This window comes from Dama dama, chromosome 22 (genome assembly GCF_033118175.1).
Source record: "Dama dama isolate Ldn47 chromosome 22, ASM3311817v1, whole genome shotgun sequence".
Classification (NCBI taxonomy): domain Eukaryota; kingdom Metazoa; phylum Chordata; class Mammalia; order Artiodactyla; family Cervidae; genus Dama; species Dama dama.
The window spans coordinates 12,869,538-12,891,284 of NC_083702.1; the positions used below are offsets into that span (position 1 = coordinate 12,869,538).

A 21,747-nucleotide genomic window follows, 5' to 3' on the forward strand; every position below is an offset into this window, starting at 1 on the left:
GACAGTGTGGAGACCCTGGGAGCCGTGAATGAAAGACCTTCTCATCACCCATTTGCTTCCAGACAGCCCTCTATCCATGCCACCCTTGGTGTGTCTTCCTCCACACTACAGAATTTGAGAAATAAAAGTTTTTTCTTTAATTTTTCCCTGGTTGACTCTTATTAACAGACAAGAGCTTCTCTGAGGGTATGATTAAAAAAAAAAAAGCTGAAGAATTGGAGATGGGTTTTACTCTTGTGCACGTGAACTTCTTCATTTCTTCCATACTTTCAGATACTTCACTAGAGAAGTGTTTTGCTTGGGCTGTGGTTTCATCTTTGCTATAATAAAGTGCTAAGCACGAGAGCAGAAAATGCATCCTTACTTATAGTCTGTACACCTCTCCTCCACCCCCAATTTGCCAGCTCACACAGACATTTGTAATACAGCCAGCATTGATACAGCTCTTACTTTATCCTGGTGCTTTTCATGTTTTATTTCATTTGTCTTCACAGCAACCTCATAATGAGGTACAGGTACTGCTATTATTTTAATAATATTTTAATAATACTGCTACTATGTTAATAGTAGGTATCTGAGATGCAAATTATGTAACTTACCCAAGGTCATACAGCTGTTAGCAGAGCTGGGGTATGAACTCATGCAGTCTGGCTCCAGAATCCATGTTCTTAGTCTTTGAAAAAAAAAAAAAAAGGTAAAATGCACATGATTGACTGTTTTTAAGTGTACAATTTTAATGGCATTACGTATTTTCAAAGTGTTGTACAGCCCATTGCTACTATCCATTTCCAGAACTTTCCCCATCCTTTTGCACCTGGTAAAACCTCTTTCTACAAATTTGCTTGTGTATGGTTATTTCATTTAAATGGGATCACACAATATTCATCTTCTTGTGTTTGTGTAATGTTTTCAAAGTTCATCCATGTTGTCACATGTATCAGAGTTTCATTAATTTTTAAGGTTGAATAATATTCCATGCATGTCTTTACCACATTTTGTTTATCTGCTCAACTCTTGATGGATATTTGGGTTGTTTCTACCTACCGTCTGTGTGTGAGTGATTGCTCCTGTGAACACTGGTATGCGAATACTGTTTGAATCCTTGCTTTCAGTTCTTTTGGGTATATCGCTAAATATGTGTAATTCCTGGATCCTATGGTAACTGTTTTTCTCTTTTAGCTGTTTGGTGTAGTAGAATACGATAGTGTATACTCAAAGAGGAAAATTTTTTCAATTTGGATAACTTCATCACAACCTTCTTTATTCTTTCATCAATGAAACTGAAAACTGTATACATTTTATTTATTTATTTTTTTTTTAATTTTTTATTTTTAATTTTTTTTATTACTTGGAGGCTAATTACTTCACAACATTTCAGTGGGTTTTGTCATACATTGACATGAATCAGCCATGGAGTTAGATGTATTCCCCATCCCGATCCCCCTTCCCACCTCCCTCTCCACACGATTCCTCTGGGTCTTCCCAGTGCACCAGGCCCGAGCACTTGTCTCATGCATCCCACCTGGGCTGGTGATCTGTTTCACTATAGATAATATACATGCTGTTCTTTTGAAACATCCCACCCTCACCTTCTCCCACAGAGTTCAAAAGTCTGTTCTGTACTTCTGTGTCTCTTTTTCTGTTTTGCATATAGGGTTATCATTACCATCTTTCTAAATTCCATATATATGTGTTAGTATGCTGTAATGTTCTTTATCTTTCTGGCTTACTTCACTCTGTATAATGGGCTCCAGTTTCATCTATCTCATTAGAACTGATTCAAGTGAATTCTTTTTAATGGCTGAGTAATATTCCATGGTGTATATGTACCACAGCTTCCTTATCCATTCATCTGCTGATGGGCATCTAGGTTGCCTCCACGTCCTGGCTATAATAAACAGTGCTGCGATGAACATTGGGGTGCACGTGTCTCTTTCAGATCTGGTTTCCTCAGTGTGTATGCCCAGAAGTGGGATTGCTGGGTCATATGGCAGTTCTATTTCCAGTTTTTTAAAAAATCTCCACACTGTTTTCCATAGTGGCTGTACTAGTTTGCATTCCCACCAACAGTGTAAGAGGGTTCCCTTTTCTCCACACACACTCCAGCATTTATTGCTTGTAGACTTTTGGATAGCAGCCATCCTGACTGGCGTGTAATGGTACCTCATTGTGGTTTTGATTTGCATTTCTCTGATGATGAGTGATATTGAGCATCTTTTCATATGTTTGTTAGCCATCTGTATGTCTACTTTGGAGAAATGTCTGTTTAGTTCTTTGGCCCATTTTTTGATTGGGTCATTTATTTTTCTCGAATTGAGCTTCAGGAGTTGCTTGTATATTTTTGAGATTAATCCTTTGTCTGTTGCTTCATTTGCTATTATTTTCTCCCAATCTGAGGGCTGTCTTTTCACCTTACTTATAGTGTCCATTGTTGTGCAAAAGCTTTTAAGTTTCATTAGATCCCATTTGTTTATTTTTGCTTTTATTTCCAAAAACTGTGTACATTTTAGAAGTGTGAGAGATGTACAGTGTCAGCTTCTGGAAGGTGGAGGCCTTGGTACAGGTCTATTCTGTACTGCTCCTGGTTTGATGTGAAAGTCGCTCAGTTGTGTCCGACTCTTTGCGACCCTGTGGACTATACAGTCCATGAAATTCTCCAGGCCAGAATATTGGAATGGGTAGCCGTTCCCTTCTCCAGGGGATCTTCCCAACCCAGGGATTGAAGCCAGGTCTCCCGCATTGCCGGCGGATTCTTTACCAGCTGAGCTGCCAGGGAAGCCCTGGTTTGATATGAGCATTCAGCAAAAATTGGCCAATTTCTCCCATCACTTCTTACCTTAATACCTATGTTGTGGTATAGTTACTGCAGTTGAACTTTATCATTTGTTTATAATCTTTCTTGTAAAACTTCTCTTTTTTTTAAAAATGATGGCCTCTTTTTCAAAATATCCTCTGAAGCCACTGTTCACTTGACATTTTTAAAAAATTCTCTTAAGTTGCTTATTTTCTATTATCAGTATTTATGTTCATTTTGTATTATGTAACATTCTTATGTCTATATTTGGTCTGTTCTTAACTTTTATTTGTACTTTGAGTTCCCTGTGGATATAGAATACATACATGTGTTTAGAATTTCCATGGTGCATTATGTAAAGTGCATAAATTCATCAAATGTTTTTGAATGCTTGGTTCATTGAAGGTAGGCACAATAATGAATAATAGTGTTTAAAACTTACCAAAATCATTGTTTCCGTTTCATACTTTAAATATTAAGGAGTTTCAATTTTGTCACATATTTCTTGAAAGCAAATCTAAAATTGAGGCCCAGAATAATTTTTCCATTTAGCAGAAAAGATGTCGAGTCAAAATACATGAATCTTCCTCTTTCCCTAAATAATTTTTACTTTCTTTTCAGATTGTTGCCAGCAAAGGTGGTTTTGAAATGGTCACCAAAGAGAAGAAATGGTCTAAAGTGGGTAGCCGCTTGGGATATCTGCCAGGAAAAGGAACTGGGTCCCTTTTGAAGTCGCATTATGAAAGAATTCTCTACCCGTATGAGCTTTTCCAGTCAGGGGTCAGCCTTATGGTGAGATGCATCACTTTTCTTAGGCGTGAATAAATGCAGTGTCTGCCAGATATAGAAACACACTTTAGACTGTTCATTGTAACAGGTTAGCTAGCAGTTGGCTGTGGTTTCTCCAGGTGCCAAAATTTGGGGGAGCAGGTTTAAAAAATCACAACTGTATTTTTGATGGTTTACAAGATAAAGGCTAATGGGAGTGAAGAATGTCTTCTTACTTACATAAGATATTTACACTTAGGCAAGACTTAAGCTTTTAAAAAAATTCCTCCACTTGGATTCATGTTTTTTCTTTTAACGGCTTGATTGAGGTAGAATTTACATACTACAGAATTCACCCGTTGTAGGTACACAGTCAGTAAGCTGTGATAAATTATAAATTTATGCAGCTGTCATCACCATCCAGTTTTAGGACACTTCCATTAGCCCAAAAGATTTCTTTGTGTTTGTTTATAGTTGGTTCTTGCTTCTACCCTCAAACCTGGACAACTCCTAATCTGCTTTCTGATTCTATAGTTTTACCTTTTCTAGAAATTTCACATAGATGGAATCATACAGTGTGATTTTGTGTATGGTTTCTTTCACTGAGCCTGATGATTCTTAAGGTTTATCTGTATTTTAGTATCAGTATTTCATTCATTTTTATGGCTGAAGAATACTCTGTTGTATGGTTATACCACATTTGTTTATTCATTTATCAGTTGATGGACATTTCAATGTTTCCAGTTTATGGCTATTATTAATAATGCTATGAATATTCATGTACTAGTCTTTGTGTGGACATATGTTTTCATTTCTCTTGGGTAGATACCTAGGAGTGGAATTGCTGGGTTATACGGTAAGTTTGTGTTTAACTTTTTAAGAAACTGCCAAACTGTTTTCCAAAGTGGCTGAACCATCTTGCATTCCCACCAATAATGTAGAGGCTTCCAGTTTCTCCACATCTTTGCCAACACTTGGTATTGTCAGTTTTTTTGCTTACAGCCATTCTAGTGGGTGCGTAGTGGTATCTCATTGTGGTTTTAATTTTATTTCCCTAATGACTAATGGTGTTGTGCATCTTTTCATGTGTGTATTAGCCATTTGTATATCTTGATGAAGTGTCTGCTCAAATATTTTTTTTATTGGATTGTTTGCCATCTTATACTTGTTTTAAAATTTTGCTAAATATTCTGGATATAAGCCCTTTATCAGATGTATGATTTCATATAAGTATTTTCTTCTAGTCTGTGGTTCGATTTTCTGCCTCTTTTATGGATTGTGCTGTTATATCTAAGAAATCTTCTTTTAACCTAAGGCCAAAAGTTTGTTTTCATCTAGAAGTTTTATAGTTTTTTTTTAGTTTTTATGTTTTGGTCTGTGACCCATTTTGGATTATTTTTGTGTATAGTCTTAGGTAAAGCTAAAGTTTGTTTTGAGGGCATCAAGGTGTAGGACTATCCAATAGTTCCAGCAGCATTTGTTTAATTACCTTGCCAAGGTGATTTACCTTGCCCAGGTGATTTTACCTTCCCAAGGGATTAACCTTGGCACCTTTGTTGAAAACAATTGACTGTAAATATATAGGTTTATTTCTAGTCCATTTTGTTTTTTGATCTGTATGTTTCATCCTAACAATACTATGCTATCTTGAGTACCATAGCTTTATAGTAAGTTTAGGTATCTTGTGGTAGTAAAAGTCCTCCAACTTGGTTCTTAATTTCCAAAAAATTTGCACTTCCACATAAATTTTAGAATCTACTCCATTTCTATGGCAAAAGCCTGCTAGGATTTTGATAGGGATTGTCTTGAGCTATAGATCGATTTGGCAGGAGAATTGTCATCTGGTTTCATGTGTTAATAGTTTTAGGGATATATGAGAAATTTATTATTTTTCTCCTATTCTCGAATCTGATTTCTTGTCAGTGAATCTGTCCTCTTCTTGTGCTCTCAATTCTTTAGGGTGTACAGATGCCTAATTTAGACCTTAAGGAAACAGTGGAGCCTGAGGTTCTTAGCACTGATGTCCAGACTTCGCCAGAACCGGGAACAAGAATGAACATTCTGCCGAAGAGAACAAGACGCGTCAAGTCTCAGGTATCAGTTTCTATGGGCCATTTTGACAGGAATTTTAGCTCATTGACTGTGCAGAACACGTGCCTGGTTTTAGGAGGTCATTCTCGTATTGTTCTTTAAAGCTTGAAAGACATATTTTTCATTCACTTTTGAGATGAATAAGGAGGAAATTGTAAAATTCGGTCTGATTTTATTTAGAGAGTTCTTTGTTAATGTTAAACAACTTTGACAGAGATGGCAAATAAGAGTGACTCTGGATACTAGACCAATTTCACAGACATGCTGATGATTTCTAGTACATTTTATTTTCATGGTTACTGTAAATGAGAAGAGTAGGAAGGAGAGATTTTATTTTTCACATATCCTTCCTTTAAAAACCAGAATATAATTTTCTTAGTGTCTGAATCATTCCAATATAATTTCTATAGTGTTCTTGTGACCTGGAATAATTTTAAAGCCTAATGAAAGCATCAGAAGAAAAATGCCCATAATTTCTTTTTGTCTGCTCCTCTCCCACTTTCCTATTCCCATTTTTTTTGTGGTCCTTGAGGTTGTTTTTTGTTTTGGGGGTAATCTTAGTTCCTGGATAAGGTAGCAAGCCAATTTAGAGAGAATTAAAAATTTCTTTTATTTTTACCTGGCCCTTGAAACTTTTCTTAGGTAAGAAAGTAATGCATTACAAAATTAGACTAATGTGGCTTTTATTTATTTATTTTTTTAGTCGGAATCTGGAGAAGTGAATAGAAGTACGGAACTGAAGAAACTTCGGATTTTTGGGGCTGGGCCTAAGGTTGTGGGCTTGGCAATGGGAGTAAAAGAAAAGGAAGGTAAATCTGTTATTTGGTCATGGAAAGTATTAAGGTGCAGTGGTGTGGTTATAACAGATGCAGGTTATGCTTGAATCATAGTCTGCTCTGGGGTTTTCTAAGGATTGTATTGTAGACTTGCAGCATGATTCCCAGACAAATCACCTTTTTAATGGCAGATAATCTTAAGGTGTGAGAAGCCGTAGTATGTTAAATTTTTATACTATTTTCGGAGAAAATTTCCTCCTTCATTTCCTCCTTCCACTTGACACAAAAATTATTCTTTCTAAAGGCTAATTTATAAGTGAATGGCGAAATTAATGATTCTCACCTAGTGATCTAAAGCTTGCTGTTTTTAAATTTAAAAAGAAATAGGAGTCTCTCTGACCTTTAGAATCAGAATATACTAGGGAGAGCTAATAATTTAGATTCTAACTCTAATTATAATATTTTTCTGTAATTGCCTTGATGTATTACTTCATTTAAGTGATTTATTTGAAGAATGGCTGGTACTCCCAGCTTAGCATGTTAGAATTAGCATGTGAGTAGAATTGCTAATTGAGAGAGAAGTACATGTCAGTTTTAAGACTCAATTTAACAAAGATTGTGTTGGCTGTGTTTTTACTATATAAGAATTTAATGGAATACTGTAATCACAAGTCATACTGATTTTTGTGCATTTTATTATATGACTTAAGTCATCATTCCAATTCTGCACTGAACTCTGGTTGATCAGATAATATTCTATCACCAAATACTCAGTGTGATCAGACTTACTTGATATATTACAGTGTTTACTATTACTCTTAAAAATTAAGCACCTCATCTTTTTTATGTTTGTAATTCTATTGGCTGGCAGTGATCTTAATGCTAGTCTCAAATTAGTTCCTGATAAGTTCTACATGTGGGCAATACAGAATTAGTACTTAAACTCTCTGCAGCTCAATTGCCTGGACTAGAATCCCAAATCTGCTGCTGACTCACTGTGTGAGTTTGGGCAGGTTACCTAACTTCTCTGTTCTTCAGATTCTTTTATCTTCACTGGGGGATAATAGTTTATCTGCCTCATAGTGTTGTGAGATTTTAACTAATTTAAATAATTTAAAATAGTGTCTGGTCCATGGTAAGCTCTCAACATTAGTTTTTACTATTATTATATAATTATTTTTATTTCAAGATGAGGTCTCCCGAAGACGAAAAGTTACCAACAGGTCAGACGCATTTAACATGCAAATGAGACAACGGAAAGGAACTCTCTCTGTTAACTTTGTAAGTGTTCTGAGATGTGTTAGGAGGGAAAGGATTTATTTTTATTTTAGTTTTGCATTTTTACCTTGCTTTGTCCGGTATGTCGTTTAGTTAGTTCGTTTAGTCAGAAGACTTAGTGCATCTGAAGCTTCAGCTTCGGTGTATATCACATTAACCTTGCTTTGTGGCATACACACAGACAGTTCCTGAGTAATATACCTAGTGAATGAGTGAGTGAGAGGATGACTCTGTCAACCCTTAGCTGTATTAGACAGTGCTCAGTCCTCAGCCCTCTACCAGTGAAGAGCATTTGTGTGTAGGAAGAGTGACATGGTATGTTTTATTTATAGAAATTGACATTCAAGTACCCTAGATTTGTAGTGGTCATTTACTCTGATACCTTGATACACTTTTATTAACTTGCTTGTAGAAGCTCTGAGGAAATTCAGGAAGTTTTATGCAAAGCTGTTTATATACAGTTATTTAAGATAAGTATTCAGGACTTACGTTTATTTTTTAGTGTACAGTATTTTGTTTCAATTAAGGCATTCCTGGTAAAGATTTAGTACTGCTTTTTAATAAACTTATTAATAAACTCTCATGTTACTTTACTTTGTTGTTAACAGGTTGATCTCTATGTTTGTATGTTTTGTGGTCGGGGAAACAATGAAGATAAGCTGCTGCTGTGTGATGGGTGTGATGACAGCTACCATACGTTCTGTTTAATTCCCCCACTGCCCGATGTGCCCAAGGGCGACTGGAGGTGTCCTAAGTGTGTGGCCGAGGTACATGCCCAACCTTACCTTTTAAAATGAAGAAAAACCTGCATACAGGTGTACAGTTAACACTTCCCATGAAGCTGCTTCTCCTCTTTGTTTTTCAGAGCTCGAATTTGCTAGGCTTTTTAAAAGAATGATAGTGACTGGAAATGTAACAGTTCTGTTTTTTAAAGTGTCTCTTTCTGACTGGTTTGATAATTCTGTTTATTGATGCAGATAAATGAGACTTTTGCTAGACTATTCATATTCTGGGAAAATAAAAGTGGAGAAAATCCATAGGTTATTTGTTTTTTCTTTCTTTTCTTATTTTTTTTGTGTGTTTTTTCTTTTTTAATTAGGAAAAAAAAGTAAAAATCAGATATGAAGCTCTAGAACTTCGGATCTATGCATCTAGTTTTCATGTTCATGCTACCACATAAACTGGTGGTATCTATTAAGTTGTTTAAATTTTAGCTTGATTGTACTAAATTTGTTACTGAAAGATTATAGTAATGTCACTGTAGATGTCACTGTCATGAAATGCCTGATGTGTTTGTTTATTTTAACAAAATGTGTTAGAACATTGAAGGAAAAGAGTTGGCTGGGTGTATTTAGATACATTCAAAGCATATGTGTATGATCTTTTAATTATTTTTTATTATTTTCAATATTAAGTGATTCAGAAGCAGTTCCTTTCTAAGTTGTTGTGTTAAGACATTATTGTGATGATTGGTAGTAGAAAAGAAATCATTATTCTCCCTGGGTGTCCTAGCAACCCAGTGACTGTCCCTTTCTCCGTTACCTTTCCTCCCTCCCTGAACGTTTGTTTTTTCCACCAAGGATGATAGACATTTCTGGGCTTGATTCCAGGTTGGTAGCCCTCCAGGTGTGTGTCTTGGTGCCAGAGCTTAATGCCAGCTCCAGAGCCTGAAGCTGTCCCATGGCCGTCTTCCTCTGGAAGGCATGAAAATGCAATTGAGGTTTCAGAACGTTATTTCCTGGTTCCACACTGAAAGTAATTAATACATGTTTTGTGGTCTAGAGTTGACTGGATTTGCTTCACCTTGGAAAATGATCAAAGAAGGTCATACCTGAGAGCCTTATTCTTCAGTTTCAGTAAGTTAATCTTAGATTTTTTTTCTTCCTAGGAATGTAATAAACCTAGAGAAGCTTTTGGATTTGAACAAGCCGTACGAGAGTATACACTTCAGAGCTTTGGAGAGATGGCAGATAATTTTAAGTCTGACTATTTCAATATGCCAGTCCATGTGAGTATTTAGGTCACTTTGGGGAAGTATGAAAGATTTATCTGAGTCCAAAGCTTTTGCTTTGCTTTTTAAAAACTTCCATTATTTTGTGGAAAACAGAATCAGCATGAAAAAGATGACAGAACACTAGATCTGAGGATCAGGGGCCTGGGGTCTGCTTCTGTTTCTTCGACTTTCTCTTGTGACAGTGTTCACTCTCCTGTTGAGAAATTGACTTCTGTCTTTCCCTTGTTTGTGAACCTCTGAGCGCAGTCCTTTTCACACAAGTGTGGAAGGTGTGGCAGTTGCTGCTTTTGTTTAGTTATTTGTACTACGAGGTTTGCTTCTTTTCCTGGGGCTTCTTGGACTTCCTGGGTCATCTTTATCTTTCTTAGTTGGAAACCAGCTTACAGAAGAGAGCAGTTCAAGTTTATTGTGTTTTTTGTGTTTTTTTTTTTGTTTTCATTGTGTTTTTCATCTAAGTCATCTAAGTCGTCTTTAGCTTTTCCCCATCCTCAATCAGAACAGCCAAGACTGCAGTCTTTTCAACTCTGAGAATTTTGAGAGGGTTTTCTGTTTTTTCATGAGTTTTGTTCAGTTGACCTGTGTATTATGTTACAGTAGGTTATGATTGTAGTGAGTTTATAATCTGTCATCTCTGTTTTCCACATGTAGATGGTCCCCACAGAACTGGTAGAGAAGGAATTCTGGCGGCTGGTGAGCAGCATTGAAGAAGACGTTATTGTAGAGTATGGCGCTGACATCTCCTCAAAAGACTTCGGGAGCGGATTTCCTGTAAAGGACGGCCGGAGAAAGATGCTGCCGGAAGAAGAGGTGCAGAGCATGTAGTAGTATCCATACTTCTTACCTGTGGCCAACTCAGCCTTTGCTAGTAGAAAACAGCCTTTCTTTAACCTTAGGGACCACATTCATTTAAAACATTAAATGTGTAGAATTTGGACATTACAAATAATCTTCCGTTTGAAAACAGTAAATTCAAAGTACCTTTAAAAACCATTTAACTTTTCATTTTAAAACCAGTTTAATTAGTTTAAAACTTAACTCCAGTTAAAAGATTTTATGTAGCTCTCTCTGTTTGGAAATGTAGAAAATGATTTTAGAAAAAAATTACTACATTTCACCGGTAGGTCCACAATTATGTTTCCCTTCAACATCTGGGCAGGTAGGTTTTCAAATATGCATTTAAATTGTAACATATAATGAAGTACTGTCAGATGGGGGTGATCTTTATGTGTAAAGCAGAATTAAGATGATTATTTATTTCTTTTTCTCTTACTTTGGTCTTTGTCACTTTCTTTTCCTTTATATTTGGCAATAGTTGAGAATTTTATTTCCTGTTTTCTTACACATGGTAAGGGAAAAAAAGGTACATAGTGGAGAAGGATACACAGTTAAAAATATGGCCCCTCTAGGTCTCTTGTTACCATTGCCATGGTATCTCTTCCATTCTTTTACCTTGAAGCTGTTTGTATTTTGGAATCTGGCCTGTGTCTCTTACAGGCAGCATATTCTTGAATCTTGCTTTTTAAAAATCTAGTGTGAAGGTTGACTTTCGTTGGAGTGTCCAGTCCATTTAAATTTAATGTGGTTGATTTATATCTGCCATCTTGCTGCTTTCTCTTTCCTGTTTCTGTGCCTCTCTTTCTCCTTTATCGCCTTCTTTTGGTGTTAAAGAGGGATTTTTCATCATATCATTTTAATTGGCCTGAAATTTTGGGGGGAGAGATACATATTTTGAGTTATTTAGTGGTTCTCTAAGAATTACAGTATACAGCTTTTTTTAAAAAAAACAGCTTCATCAACGGTGTTCATCTTTAATCACATTCTACTTCATTTTAATAATGGCTTCTGGTAAATTAGAAACTTGGAAACTGTCTTTTCATTTGTTTTTCTCTTCTGTGTATTGTGTGTTGTATCTGCATATTGTATAATACACCAACACGGCAGTATAGTATTGCTTTAAACCATCTTATGGTCTTTAAAACAACTCAGAAAAAAGAATTTTACAGTCTTTTACATCATTACACATATATACCCTTTCTGGTTCTCTTTCTCTCATTCCTTTGGGTCCAGGATAGTTTTTATTTGAGCCTCCTGGACTGTTTCTATTTGTAGTGCAGTTCTGCTAGCAATGAATTCTTGTCTTTGCTTACGTGAGAATATCTTCATTTAGCCTTCTTTTAGTTTCTTAAGACTAAATAAATACTTCTCAAGTTTTTGCTTTTGATTGTGTTCTAGTTTCTTTCTTTTTTTTTTTTAATAAATTTCGTTTTAATTGGAGGCTAATTACTTTACAGTATTGTAGTGGTTTTGCCATACATTGCCATGAATCAGCCACGGGTGTACATGTGTTCCCCATTCTGAACCCCCCCTCCCACTTCCCTCCCCATCCCATCCCTCTCGGTCATCTCAGTGCACCAGCCCCGAGCACCCTGTCCCATGCATCGAACTTGGACTGGTGATCCATTTCACATATGCTAATATACATGTTTCAATGCCATTCTCCCAAATCATCCCACCCTCGCCCTCCCACAGAGTCCAAAAGACTGTTCTATACATCTGTGTCTCTTTTGCTCTCTCGCATATTAGGGTTATCGTTACTATCTTTCTGAATTCCATATATATGCTGCATTAGTATACTGTATTGATGTTTTGTGTTCTAGTTTCTTGAAATGGTTGTTCTGATAATTTTGTTCAGTTCTATCCTTGTTTTCTGTGGAGGGAATTGCCCAACCTCCCCACATCACTGTTTGCAAAAGTTGTTCATGATTAGAAGTCTCCTTCCTACCTGGGTCTGTAGTTAGACAGAGGACCCTGTTTCATCTTCTCTTGTATCCTTCCCTATGTAGTGTGTCTCTGTGAACCAGGTAAGCATCATGCCTACAGAATCATGTTCTAAAACAGGAACCGGGAGTGTACATGCTCACATCATTCCAACCCTGGCTTCCCTTGTTTGAGTCCCATCTTGCCCTGTCCAGTCCATTGTAACTCCTTACAGTATCACCAACCCAGTTTATTCATGGTACCGTTTCATTCTTTATCATGCCGACCATCCTCTCAGAAATATCTGACTATTTAATATGTGCTGAATGGGGTTTTCATTTTGTTTTGTTTTCTTTATGATCAAAAGCTGTGTCTTTTGGCTGTCTTCTTATTTTAGCCTTATTATTGATTTTTCCCCTCCTTTCATAGTTGAGCACAGGTTAAGATAATCATGTTAGGAGAATGTTCATAGAGTCTCTCTTCAGCTTTGTCACTGGTTATTTAACCTCTTTACTTTGAGGGTTTTAATCTCTGTATTATAGAAATTTTCACATGTATAAAAGTTAACATAATAATGAATTTCTCTCCCTTCCTCCCTGGCATCCAGGTTCAACCATTACCAGCCTTCTAATGGAAGGCAGTTGGAGTCTCTTGTTTTTGCATTCAGACTTCTGCAGTATCACATCACATATCCTCTGGAAAACTCACACCACACTCCTGCAAGAATGACAGTGAAAAAGGCAGATAGCATGTTAGAGTTATGAAAGTAGTTCGACTTTGTGGGTCTCCTGGGTTCTTTACACTCCTGTTGGGTTCCTTAGGCCCCACTTTGAGAACTGCTTGCCACAAGGATGATAGCATTTTAAGTCTTTGCCACATATAGCTTCAGAAGTGGGTGTTGGAAACTCATTACAGAGCTTACATCCAGTTAGAAACCTCTGAAAACTCAGCACCTTTCCTTTTTCATTCTGACTGTGCTTTCTTTGTTTTTTTAGAAACTGCAATTTCTTTTTTCTTTTAAACTCATTTGTGAAACAAATTTTTTGGTGGTGTTAATAGATGTGTTTGTAGTGGGATTGCCCAGGATACTTGCCTGTAAAATCCCATGGACAGAGGAGCCTGGTGGGCTACAGTCCATGGGGTTGCAAAGAATCAGACATGACTGAGCACATAGTTGGGGTTGGGCGTGCTGACTTTCTGCACCATCTTGGTCTTCACTGTTGGCACAGATTCAGGATTCTGTATCCTATTCTGTTTTGTCCTCACAGTATCTTGGCACCATAAATATACTGATAAACATTTTGGTAAGTTATGCTACCAGGGATAAAGTAGAAATACAGTATCGACCTATTAAAGTGAATCTCACAGTATTTTACTGGTAAGCTGTGGGGGTGGATGGGGAGTAATAAACCTTATATGCACAGAGTAAGCCAGAGATAGCTGAAATAATTAAAGGGAAATGTAAATATCACTTAGGAGATATGATTAAATATTTAGGAATATGAGAATGTGTGGAGAACAAGGAGCACAGATTCTGTGGACTAGATGATTGTGACTATTAACACAATTTTTACTTTTGTTTTTAAAGACTCTTCTTGAGATATCTGTTGGGCTCTTGTCATTCCTGCTCTCATCTACAGTGTTCTCATTCTGTAGGAATATGCGCTTTCTGGTTGGAACTTGAATAACATGCCTGTGCTAGAGCAGTCTGTTCTTGCACACATCAACGTGGACATCTCTGGCATGAAGGTGCCGTGGCTCTATGTGGGGATGTGCTTCTCTTCCTTTTGCTGGCACATTGAAGATCACTGGAGCTATTCCATCAACTACCTGCACTGGTACGCACAGTCTTTGTTAACAGCATGCACACTTGGTGACCTTTCTAAAGGTGTGATAATATTAGGTGATGTGTTGGAGAGAACTAACTTTAAAGCATGTCCTATCCAAAGTAGGATAAGGTACGGGGTAGAGGTCTCAGGGTACAGCATGTCTGACACTTCCACTCTTGACGTGTGTGCAGCCGAGCCCCGGTTTTAGACCAGATGATTCTTAGTATTCAGTGTACATGAACATTTCTTTGGTTTAACTTTTGATATGCAAGGCAGCATATTTAAAGTTTATATAGTCAAGATCTGACTAACCTTTAGTATTTGAAATGAAATGCCTATGTTACATGTGTATTAAGTTTTTTTGTTGGTTTTTGTTTGTATTTCACCTACAGCTTTTATTTACTTACCCAGTTCCTTGTCCAGTATTCCAATCTTAACCAAATGGTATTTTTCTTTCCATTTGAAAGATACTGCTCAGATCAGACTGTGCAAACTAATGGTTTTCTCTCTTTCATTCCTGTGCTTTGCAATATGATAGCTTCTAGCCACATGTGGTTGTTTAAATTAGTTAAGATTAAGTAAAATTAAAAGTTTACTTCATCATTTGCATTAACCACATTTTAAGTGCTTTATTGTCACTTGTGACTGGTGACCTTTGTATTGGCCAGCATAGATACAGAACATTTTCAGTCATTGCTGTAAGTTTCTATTAGAGACAGCACTGTGAATTGTATTACGATTAAGCTATTCTGTAGATGGCACGACTAATTAAATCAATTTTCTTGAGCTTCGATTTAGTATTACAAGTAAACTCTAGTCCACTGAAGTCTGATGTGTTAGTAACGCCAAGTGTTTGGTCCTTAAGATTCATAGATAGAACTCAGTTCAGTTCAGTCGGTCAGTCGTGTCTGACTCTTTGCAACGCCATAAACCGCAGCATGCCAGGCCTCCCTGTCCATCACCAACTCCCGGAGTTCACTCAAACCCATCTCATCCTCTTCTCCTCTTGCCCTCAATCTTTCCCAGCATGAGGGATAGAACTCAGGATTTCAACAGTTTGTAAGGTTCTTAAGTAGTATTCAGGATTTCAACAATGTCTCGCCTTGGCTTATTTCCTTGGTTAGTAAAGTTGAACTCCATGAAGTTCTACAGACACATTTTACAGGGCATTGACTTTTACTTTGATCATGGTGCGGATAATTGGAATGTCCAGTGGACCTGTGAATCAGGCAATATGTCAGTATCCTTTGGTTACAATGCTTGCTTTTCCTGTAGCATCTTTTCTGTTTGAAGATGCTGTTTATTGCTCAACCTTAAAGAGTTCACTCGACTTGCCTTTCTGTAGTGAAAACTATGTACCCAGCTATCTGTATACTCTTGGCTTACCTCCTATTGTGAATAGTAGCACAGATTTTTGAAATAGTTGCTAGGATTCAGGGCCCATAATCTATGGCCATAGAGCAAGACAAAGTTAATTACAATTTAGTGGATTTGAGTCTGAGACCCTGGCTTCATGGGCACCATGCTCTGCCTAGATAAACGGTTATTTCTATGCTAGGGGAGAGCCAAAGACATGGTATGGTGTGCCGTCTCATGCTGCAGAGCAGCTGGAGGAGGTGATGAGGGAGCTGGCCCCTGAGCTGTTTGAGTCCCAGCCTGATCTCCTGCATCAGTTGGTCACCATCATGAACCCCAATGTGTTGATGGAGCATGGGGTACCGGTGAGTCTTTTTGCATCTCCCTTCAGTATTTTAATGTATCTCATAATATATGCTTGGTTTTATAATGAATAAAATTGTGTCCTTTTCTAGCCAAATTAGAATTCATACTCCGAAGGGAACAACATTTATTTGATTAAGAATGGGTTGTTATAAAATGTGAAGCATACCTTTATTACAGCAGCCTGTCAGAATAACCTTGTTTTCAGTATATCTTGGTTTTAGTAAACATCTTATTTTCTTTATTATCCCCATTTAATCAGAGTAGAAGTGTCTTAAGTGGTAGTTCTAATAACTGATGTTTATTCTTGTGGAGAGCATATTTCCATCTTTCATATAAAGATTTTATAGCCTTTTTTTGCATGAGATAATGAAGTAAAAATACACAATAAATACCTTTTCTACTTTTAAATTTAGTTTTGAAAATGATTATTACATTTAAATTGTGCTAATATTTGATAAAGTATAAATTCAGTGTTTGCTGCATATAGTCAAATAGTTATCATAACCTTAATGAGAAAGAAGATCGGGCGATAGTAATGTTACCTTGTCTTTAAAGAGTTAATTTGCACAGACTCTGGGACTTTTCAAAAGACATAGTATTATCATAAAACCAAGAGATTTAGGAAAACTGATTTGAGGATCTCTCCCTATGACATAGGAGCTAATCAGTTAGTTCCCCTCCCAAAATTATGCAAAAACAGAGTGAAATTCATCCTTTCCCATTATGTACATCATAGGAATAAAAGAAAAATTCTCTTAATTGTAAAAATGTCATCAAGTTAGGAAACTAGTAGCTCAGTGAAAGGAATGTTTTCTCCTTGAAAATTTCTTTGGGCTGTGAATTCTTGTCATGAATTATTTTAATTTATTAGTGATATAATATTATAAGAAGGTGAAACTGACAGCTTCTTCAACCCTGATATTATTTTCTGGTATGTGTAGCTTAATAATTTATTGTTGTCAAGTTTAAAAAACGCTTCTGAAACTGACTGGTGAAATGTCTCCCTTTTTTGTTGTTTTCTTTTGCTTTCATACCCTGTTTCTGACTTGTGTTTAGGTGTACAGGACCAATCAGTGTGCTGGAGAGTTTGTTGTGACGTTCCCTCGGGCCTATCACTCTGGGTTTAACCAAGGCTACAACTTCGCTGAGGCGGTGAACTTCTGCACTGCTGACTGGGTCTGTTCTATAGCAAGTGGCTGTTGTACGTCTACTAACACCCCTGGAGACGCATTGTAATTGCTGTGTTTGCTTAGCTGGGAGGGGAGGGTTTATGAGTATTCAGTAGGGATTGGAATGTCTGCAGCAATTTAGAAAGTTCCAGGTAGTTTTTATTCGGAAGATTTTATAGTTCTTCTCATTCATTACTTTCTCATTCTGTTTGAATTTTAAATGAGCTGTTGGTATTTTCTGAATCTTCTCTGAGAGAATGTAATTCCTCTAAAGTCTCTGGTTTCTCTGAGCACTTTTTGGATTTCATAAAGGTGACCAGATCTTTTTTGGAAATTAATTGTACCATATCAAATAGCTAGCTCTGACTTTTATTTTAAAATATCCAGTTCTGATTTTTATCTTAAAATATCCCTTTATTATTTTCCTTCTGATAGACAATTAGCTGATTTTATTCTTCCTGCCATTTTATGTTTTCTATATTCTTTTTAAAAAAGAATATTTTAAAGGGTAGCCATGATACTGAGATCTCTATGGGCTATACTTTTGTGTCGATGATGTTGCCATTGATTGCTATTTTGCTTTTAAATGAAGTAGATATAAAAAAGTAATTAGTAGTTTTTACATCTTGTTGGTGGGGATGTAAAGCTGCACACTTGTAATGTACTATTTGACTTCATTTTTCCTTCAGTGAGACTGTTCTGTTCTTTTGTCACCTCTCCTGACATTTGGGGGATTTTTTTTCTTTTTTAGTAATATTGGATCTTATGTTTTCTGTGGGCACCTTAGTTTGTTAAATTTCTTAATTGGGCTTCCCTGGTGGCTTAGTCAGCAAAGAATCTGCCTACTGTGGAGGAGACCCAGGTTCATTCCCTGGGTTGGAAAGATGCCCTGGAGAAGGAAATGGCCACCCACTCCAGTTTTCTTGCCTGGAGAATCCCATGGACAGAGAAGCCTGGCGGGCTAATTAGTCATATTGTTTCCTTGGCTAATGAATGAAATTGAATAATGAATAATGAACAATCTTACTCGACCTAGTCGTTCTAAACTTCTTATTTATTAGAAAGTAGCAAGAGCAAGACCGAGCTTAGGACTTTGTGTTGGACTTGCACTCTATTTCAGAAAACTTGGCTTACATTTATTAAGTGTTTATGATTTACTTGTTCCTTGGCCAGGTAGATGTAGTGTGGAAATGTAGGTGATTCAGAGGTGAATTGGAAATGATTCTGCCTTTAACATGCTCATTCATTATTACTGCTGTCTAATCTTGGGCAGCACTTTTAATTTCTCTGGTCCTAAACTCTTTTTTACCTATTATGTAAAAATGCTAAGATTCACTTAATGACCTCAGACAAGTGAGGTAATATATGTGAAAGCCCTTGATACTCCTTAGGAGAAGGGTGTGATATAATTGAAAAGTAAAAGCAGCTTTATATCTGGAATAAAGTGATGGTACTAATTTTTATAAGCTTCAGTGGACAATCAGTTCTATTTTATGTGGCTTCCTTACTTGTGATAATTAAAAACTGCAAATCCTGAGTGGAAGTCATCCGCTTAGGCTAGAAGCTCAGCGTCACGAATTAGGGGGATTTTCTGTGGGAAGGCCTTCGTGAAATTCTTGCTGGGCGATAAAGGTTTAATATTTACAGTTACCTCTTATGTTCAAATGGATGTTCTTGTTCTAGGTTGTTTATAATAAAAAAGAGGATCTGGGGGTAAGCAGTGGTTCTGTTCTGGAATGTGTTATAAGCAAGTACTTTAATTTGAGACTCTTGTCTTGTTTTCAGTTGCCCATTGGACGTCAGTGTGTGAGTCACTACCGCCGGCTGAGGCGCCATTGTGTCTTCTCACATGAGGAGCTCATCTTCAAGATGGCAGCAGATCCAGAATGCTTAGATGTGGGGTTGGCTGCCATGGTGTGCAAGGAGTTGACGCTCCTGACTGAGGAGGAGACACGGTTAAGAGAGTCTGTGGTGCAGATGGTGAGTTTGCTGATTACACTGCTTACAGAATCCACTAAAAATTGAACCTGTGGTGGAAAGAATCCATTTTCATCTTCAATCCCTCTAGAAGTTGAACAAAGAAATTGCTTGTTTGGAGATTTCATACCTTTGTTTCTGCCGTTTTGGTTTAAGTTGAAGTTTTGGGAATCTCGATGTCAGCATCTCCAGATTGTTAAAAATGCAGTCCTGTCAAGTAGAATTTCTTAGGTATATATTTATTTTTAAAATTTTCCTACGTATAGTATTTCTTTAGGTAAGAAAGGTCAAGTTCTCCTCTCAACTTTGTAATTAAACAAAAGTTGTGTTTCTGGTGATTGCAGATTGTCCGAGTTAATCAATCTGCCTTTCCCTCCAATCTAAGTTTTTAATGATTATAAGAAGCACTGAATAACCCAGTGTTGGGATTTTGAATGCTTCAAATAAACTAAGCATCATATTGAAATGGGAACTAAATGAGAAAATATATGTCTTCAGACTAGTCTTAGCCCATTTTCCCTAACCCTCTCTACGTAGCTAGCCTCACTGGGTGTGTACCATGCTCCCCCCTTTTCCGTGTAGCTCACTTTATTTCCCGTGATACACAGTTCCTTGTGGGATCTTACTTCCTGGCCCAGGGATTGAACCCGTGTTCCCTGTTATTAGCAGGTGGATTCTTAACCACTAGACCACCATGGAGGCCCCTTAGTGGAATTCTTTACTATAAAACTTACCTGATCCTTTAATATGCTGGTGTTAATTTCCAGTTGGAAGAGGTATGATGCATAGCATTTATCTCCCCCTAAATTTCCTTGTTTTTTTGTGGAATACCTTCTAAGGTTAGTGGTCCTTGGAGTATGCTTTGGGAAGAGGTGCAGAATTTCTTAAAGCAGCCAGGACTTAGTCAGTTGATGTATTAGCATTCTCTGTTTGCCAGCTGTTAACATAAGAAACACCTGCAATGCATTTTGGAACCATTTTTACATTAAAGTAACTTTTAAAGAAAAATACGAAGTGCTGCTATGAGAAAATGAAAAGATAGAGTTCAGCCAGGAGATATCTAGACAAGAAAATACTGAAGGAATTGGGTTGTGTCTGCCACTGAATAAACTATTAGATCACTACCTTGTTTAAGTGGGAAAAAAAAGATTGCTCTCATAGTGGAATTGGTTTGTAAATACCATGCTCAGGTAAGTAGAAACTATAAAGGGGACCCTGTTATTTATCAAATGGAAGCCTTTGTAAAATGCACTTCAGGTGCCCTTACTTTCTTAAAGTGGTATACTGAATTTGATAAGCTTTTTTCCCAGTTTTAATATTTTTTTTAAATTGACATCTAGTTGATTTACAGTGTTTTAATTTCAGCTGTATATCAGAGTAATTCAGTCACATATACATATACATTCTTAATGTTCTTTTCCATTATGGTTTATCATAGGATATTGAATATAGTTTTCTGTGATATATATAATAGGGCTTTGTTGTTTATCCATCATATATACAAAAGATTAGCTTTCTTTTTGATGCCTTGTTGAAATAGATTATGCTTTCATTTGCATAGTTTAAGTAATTTTACATCTCTTTATCCTTGCATATGTTTGTACCTATCAGTGTTATTTTCAGACTACTAAAATTTTTATTGGTATATTGTCCCTGGGGGTATATTGTCCCTGGGGACAGCACTTTTTGATTTATCTTTTTCTTATGTTAAATAGAAAACAAAACCATATAAAATATATATAGAACTTCATGAATTATTATGTAGCAACCTTTGTTGTCATCTTCATATGATCAAGAAATAGAACCTTATCAGCTAGCCAGTATTTTGTAATAACTGTAAATAGGGATAACTTTTCAAAATCGTATATTAAAAAAGGTTTTATAGCAAAATATGTTAGAAAAATAATACTAGCAAATAAAAAAGTCTTGGATTACTGTGCCCAAAAAAAAACTTATCAGCCATCTTCAAAGTACCTCCCAATTACTGCTTCCTTTCCTTCCCTCAACAGATTACTTTTAATCTCTTTGTTGTAAGCATTTCCTGCATTTTAACAAGTTTTAGCAGTCATATGTGCATTCTTAGATACTAAGGTTAGTCTTGCTCATAAAAAATTAGCAATGTTTTTAGAAAATATTTTGAGGATGTGCCATTGTATCTCCCATGTTTATATCGTCAGAGTAGGAAAAAAATTAATAAGTTTGCTGATGCTTGAAAGACTGGAAAGACTTGATCAGGTGACATCAGTTGTATTTCAGGGTGTCCTGATGTCAGAGGAAGAGGTGTTTGAGCTTGTGCCTGATGATGAGCGACAGTGTTCGGCCTGCAGGACCACCTGCTTCCTCTCTGCTCTCACGTGCTCCTGTAATCCTGAACGGCTCGTGTGTCTCTACCATCCAACTGACCTGTGCCCCTGCCCCATGCAGAAAAAATGTCTTAGGTATCCAGATGTTTCTCGTAAAGCTTCCATTACCGTCTTTTAAAAATATTGTTAATACTCTTGTTTGTAATGCCCTTCCTTGTGTTTGTTCTGGTTACCTCTTTACCCGTCCGCCTCCTTTCTTGAGGATCAGC

General features: G+C 36.8%; 1 protein-coding gene across 1 annotated transcript in view; it reads left to right on the forward strand.

Annotated features, from left to right (window-relative positions):
• The window catches only part of KDM5A (lysine demethylase 5A), a 66,973-nt gene that overhangs the window by 7,743 nt on the left and 37,483 nt on the right, over positions 1 to 21,747 (forward strand). The window contains exons 4-15 of the mRNA XM_061124680.1: positions 3,416 to 3,586; positions 5,522 to 5,656; positions 6,357 to 6,462; positions 7,619 to 7,710; positions 8,316 to 8,474; positions 9,596 to 9,715; positions 10,370 to 10,528; positions 14,135 to 14,316; positions 15,866 to 16,028; positions 17,086 to 17,205; positions 18,984 to 19,178; positions 21,432 to 21,613. Of these exons, the coding sequence (XP_060980663.1) occupies positions 3,416 to 3,586; positions 5,522 to 5,656; positions 6,357 to 6,462; positions 7,619 to 7,710; positions 8,316 to 8,474; positions 9,596 to 9,715; positions 10,370 to 10,528; positions 14,135 to 14,316; positions 15,866 to 16,028; positions 17,086 to 17,205; positions 18,984 to 19,178; positions 21,432 to 21,613 (1,784 nt within the window). The remainder of the gene's footprint in view (positions 1 to 3,415; positions 3,587 to 5,521; positions 5,657 to 6,356; positions 6,463 to 7,618; positions 7,711 to 8,315; positions 8,475 to 9,595; positions 9,716 to 10,369; positions 10,529 to 14,134; positions 14,317 to 15,865; positions 16,029 to 17,085; positions 17,206 to 18,983; positions 19,179 to 21,431; positions 21,614 to 21,747) is intronic.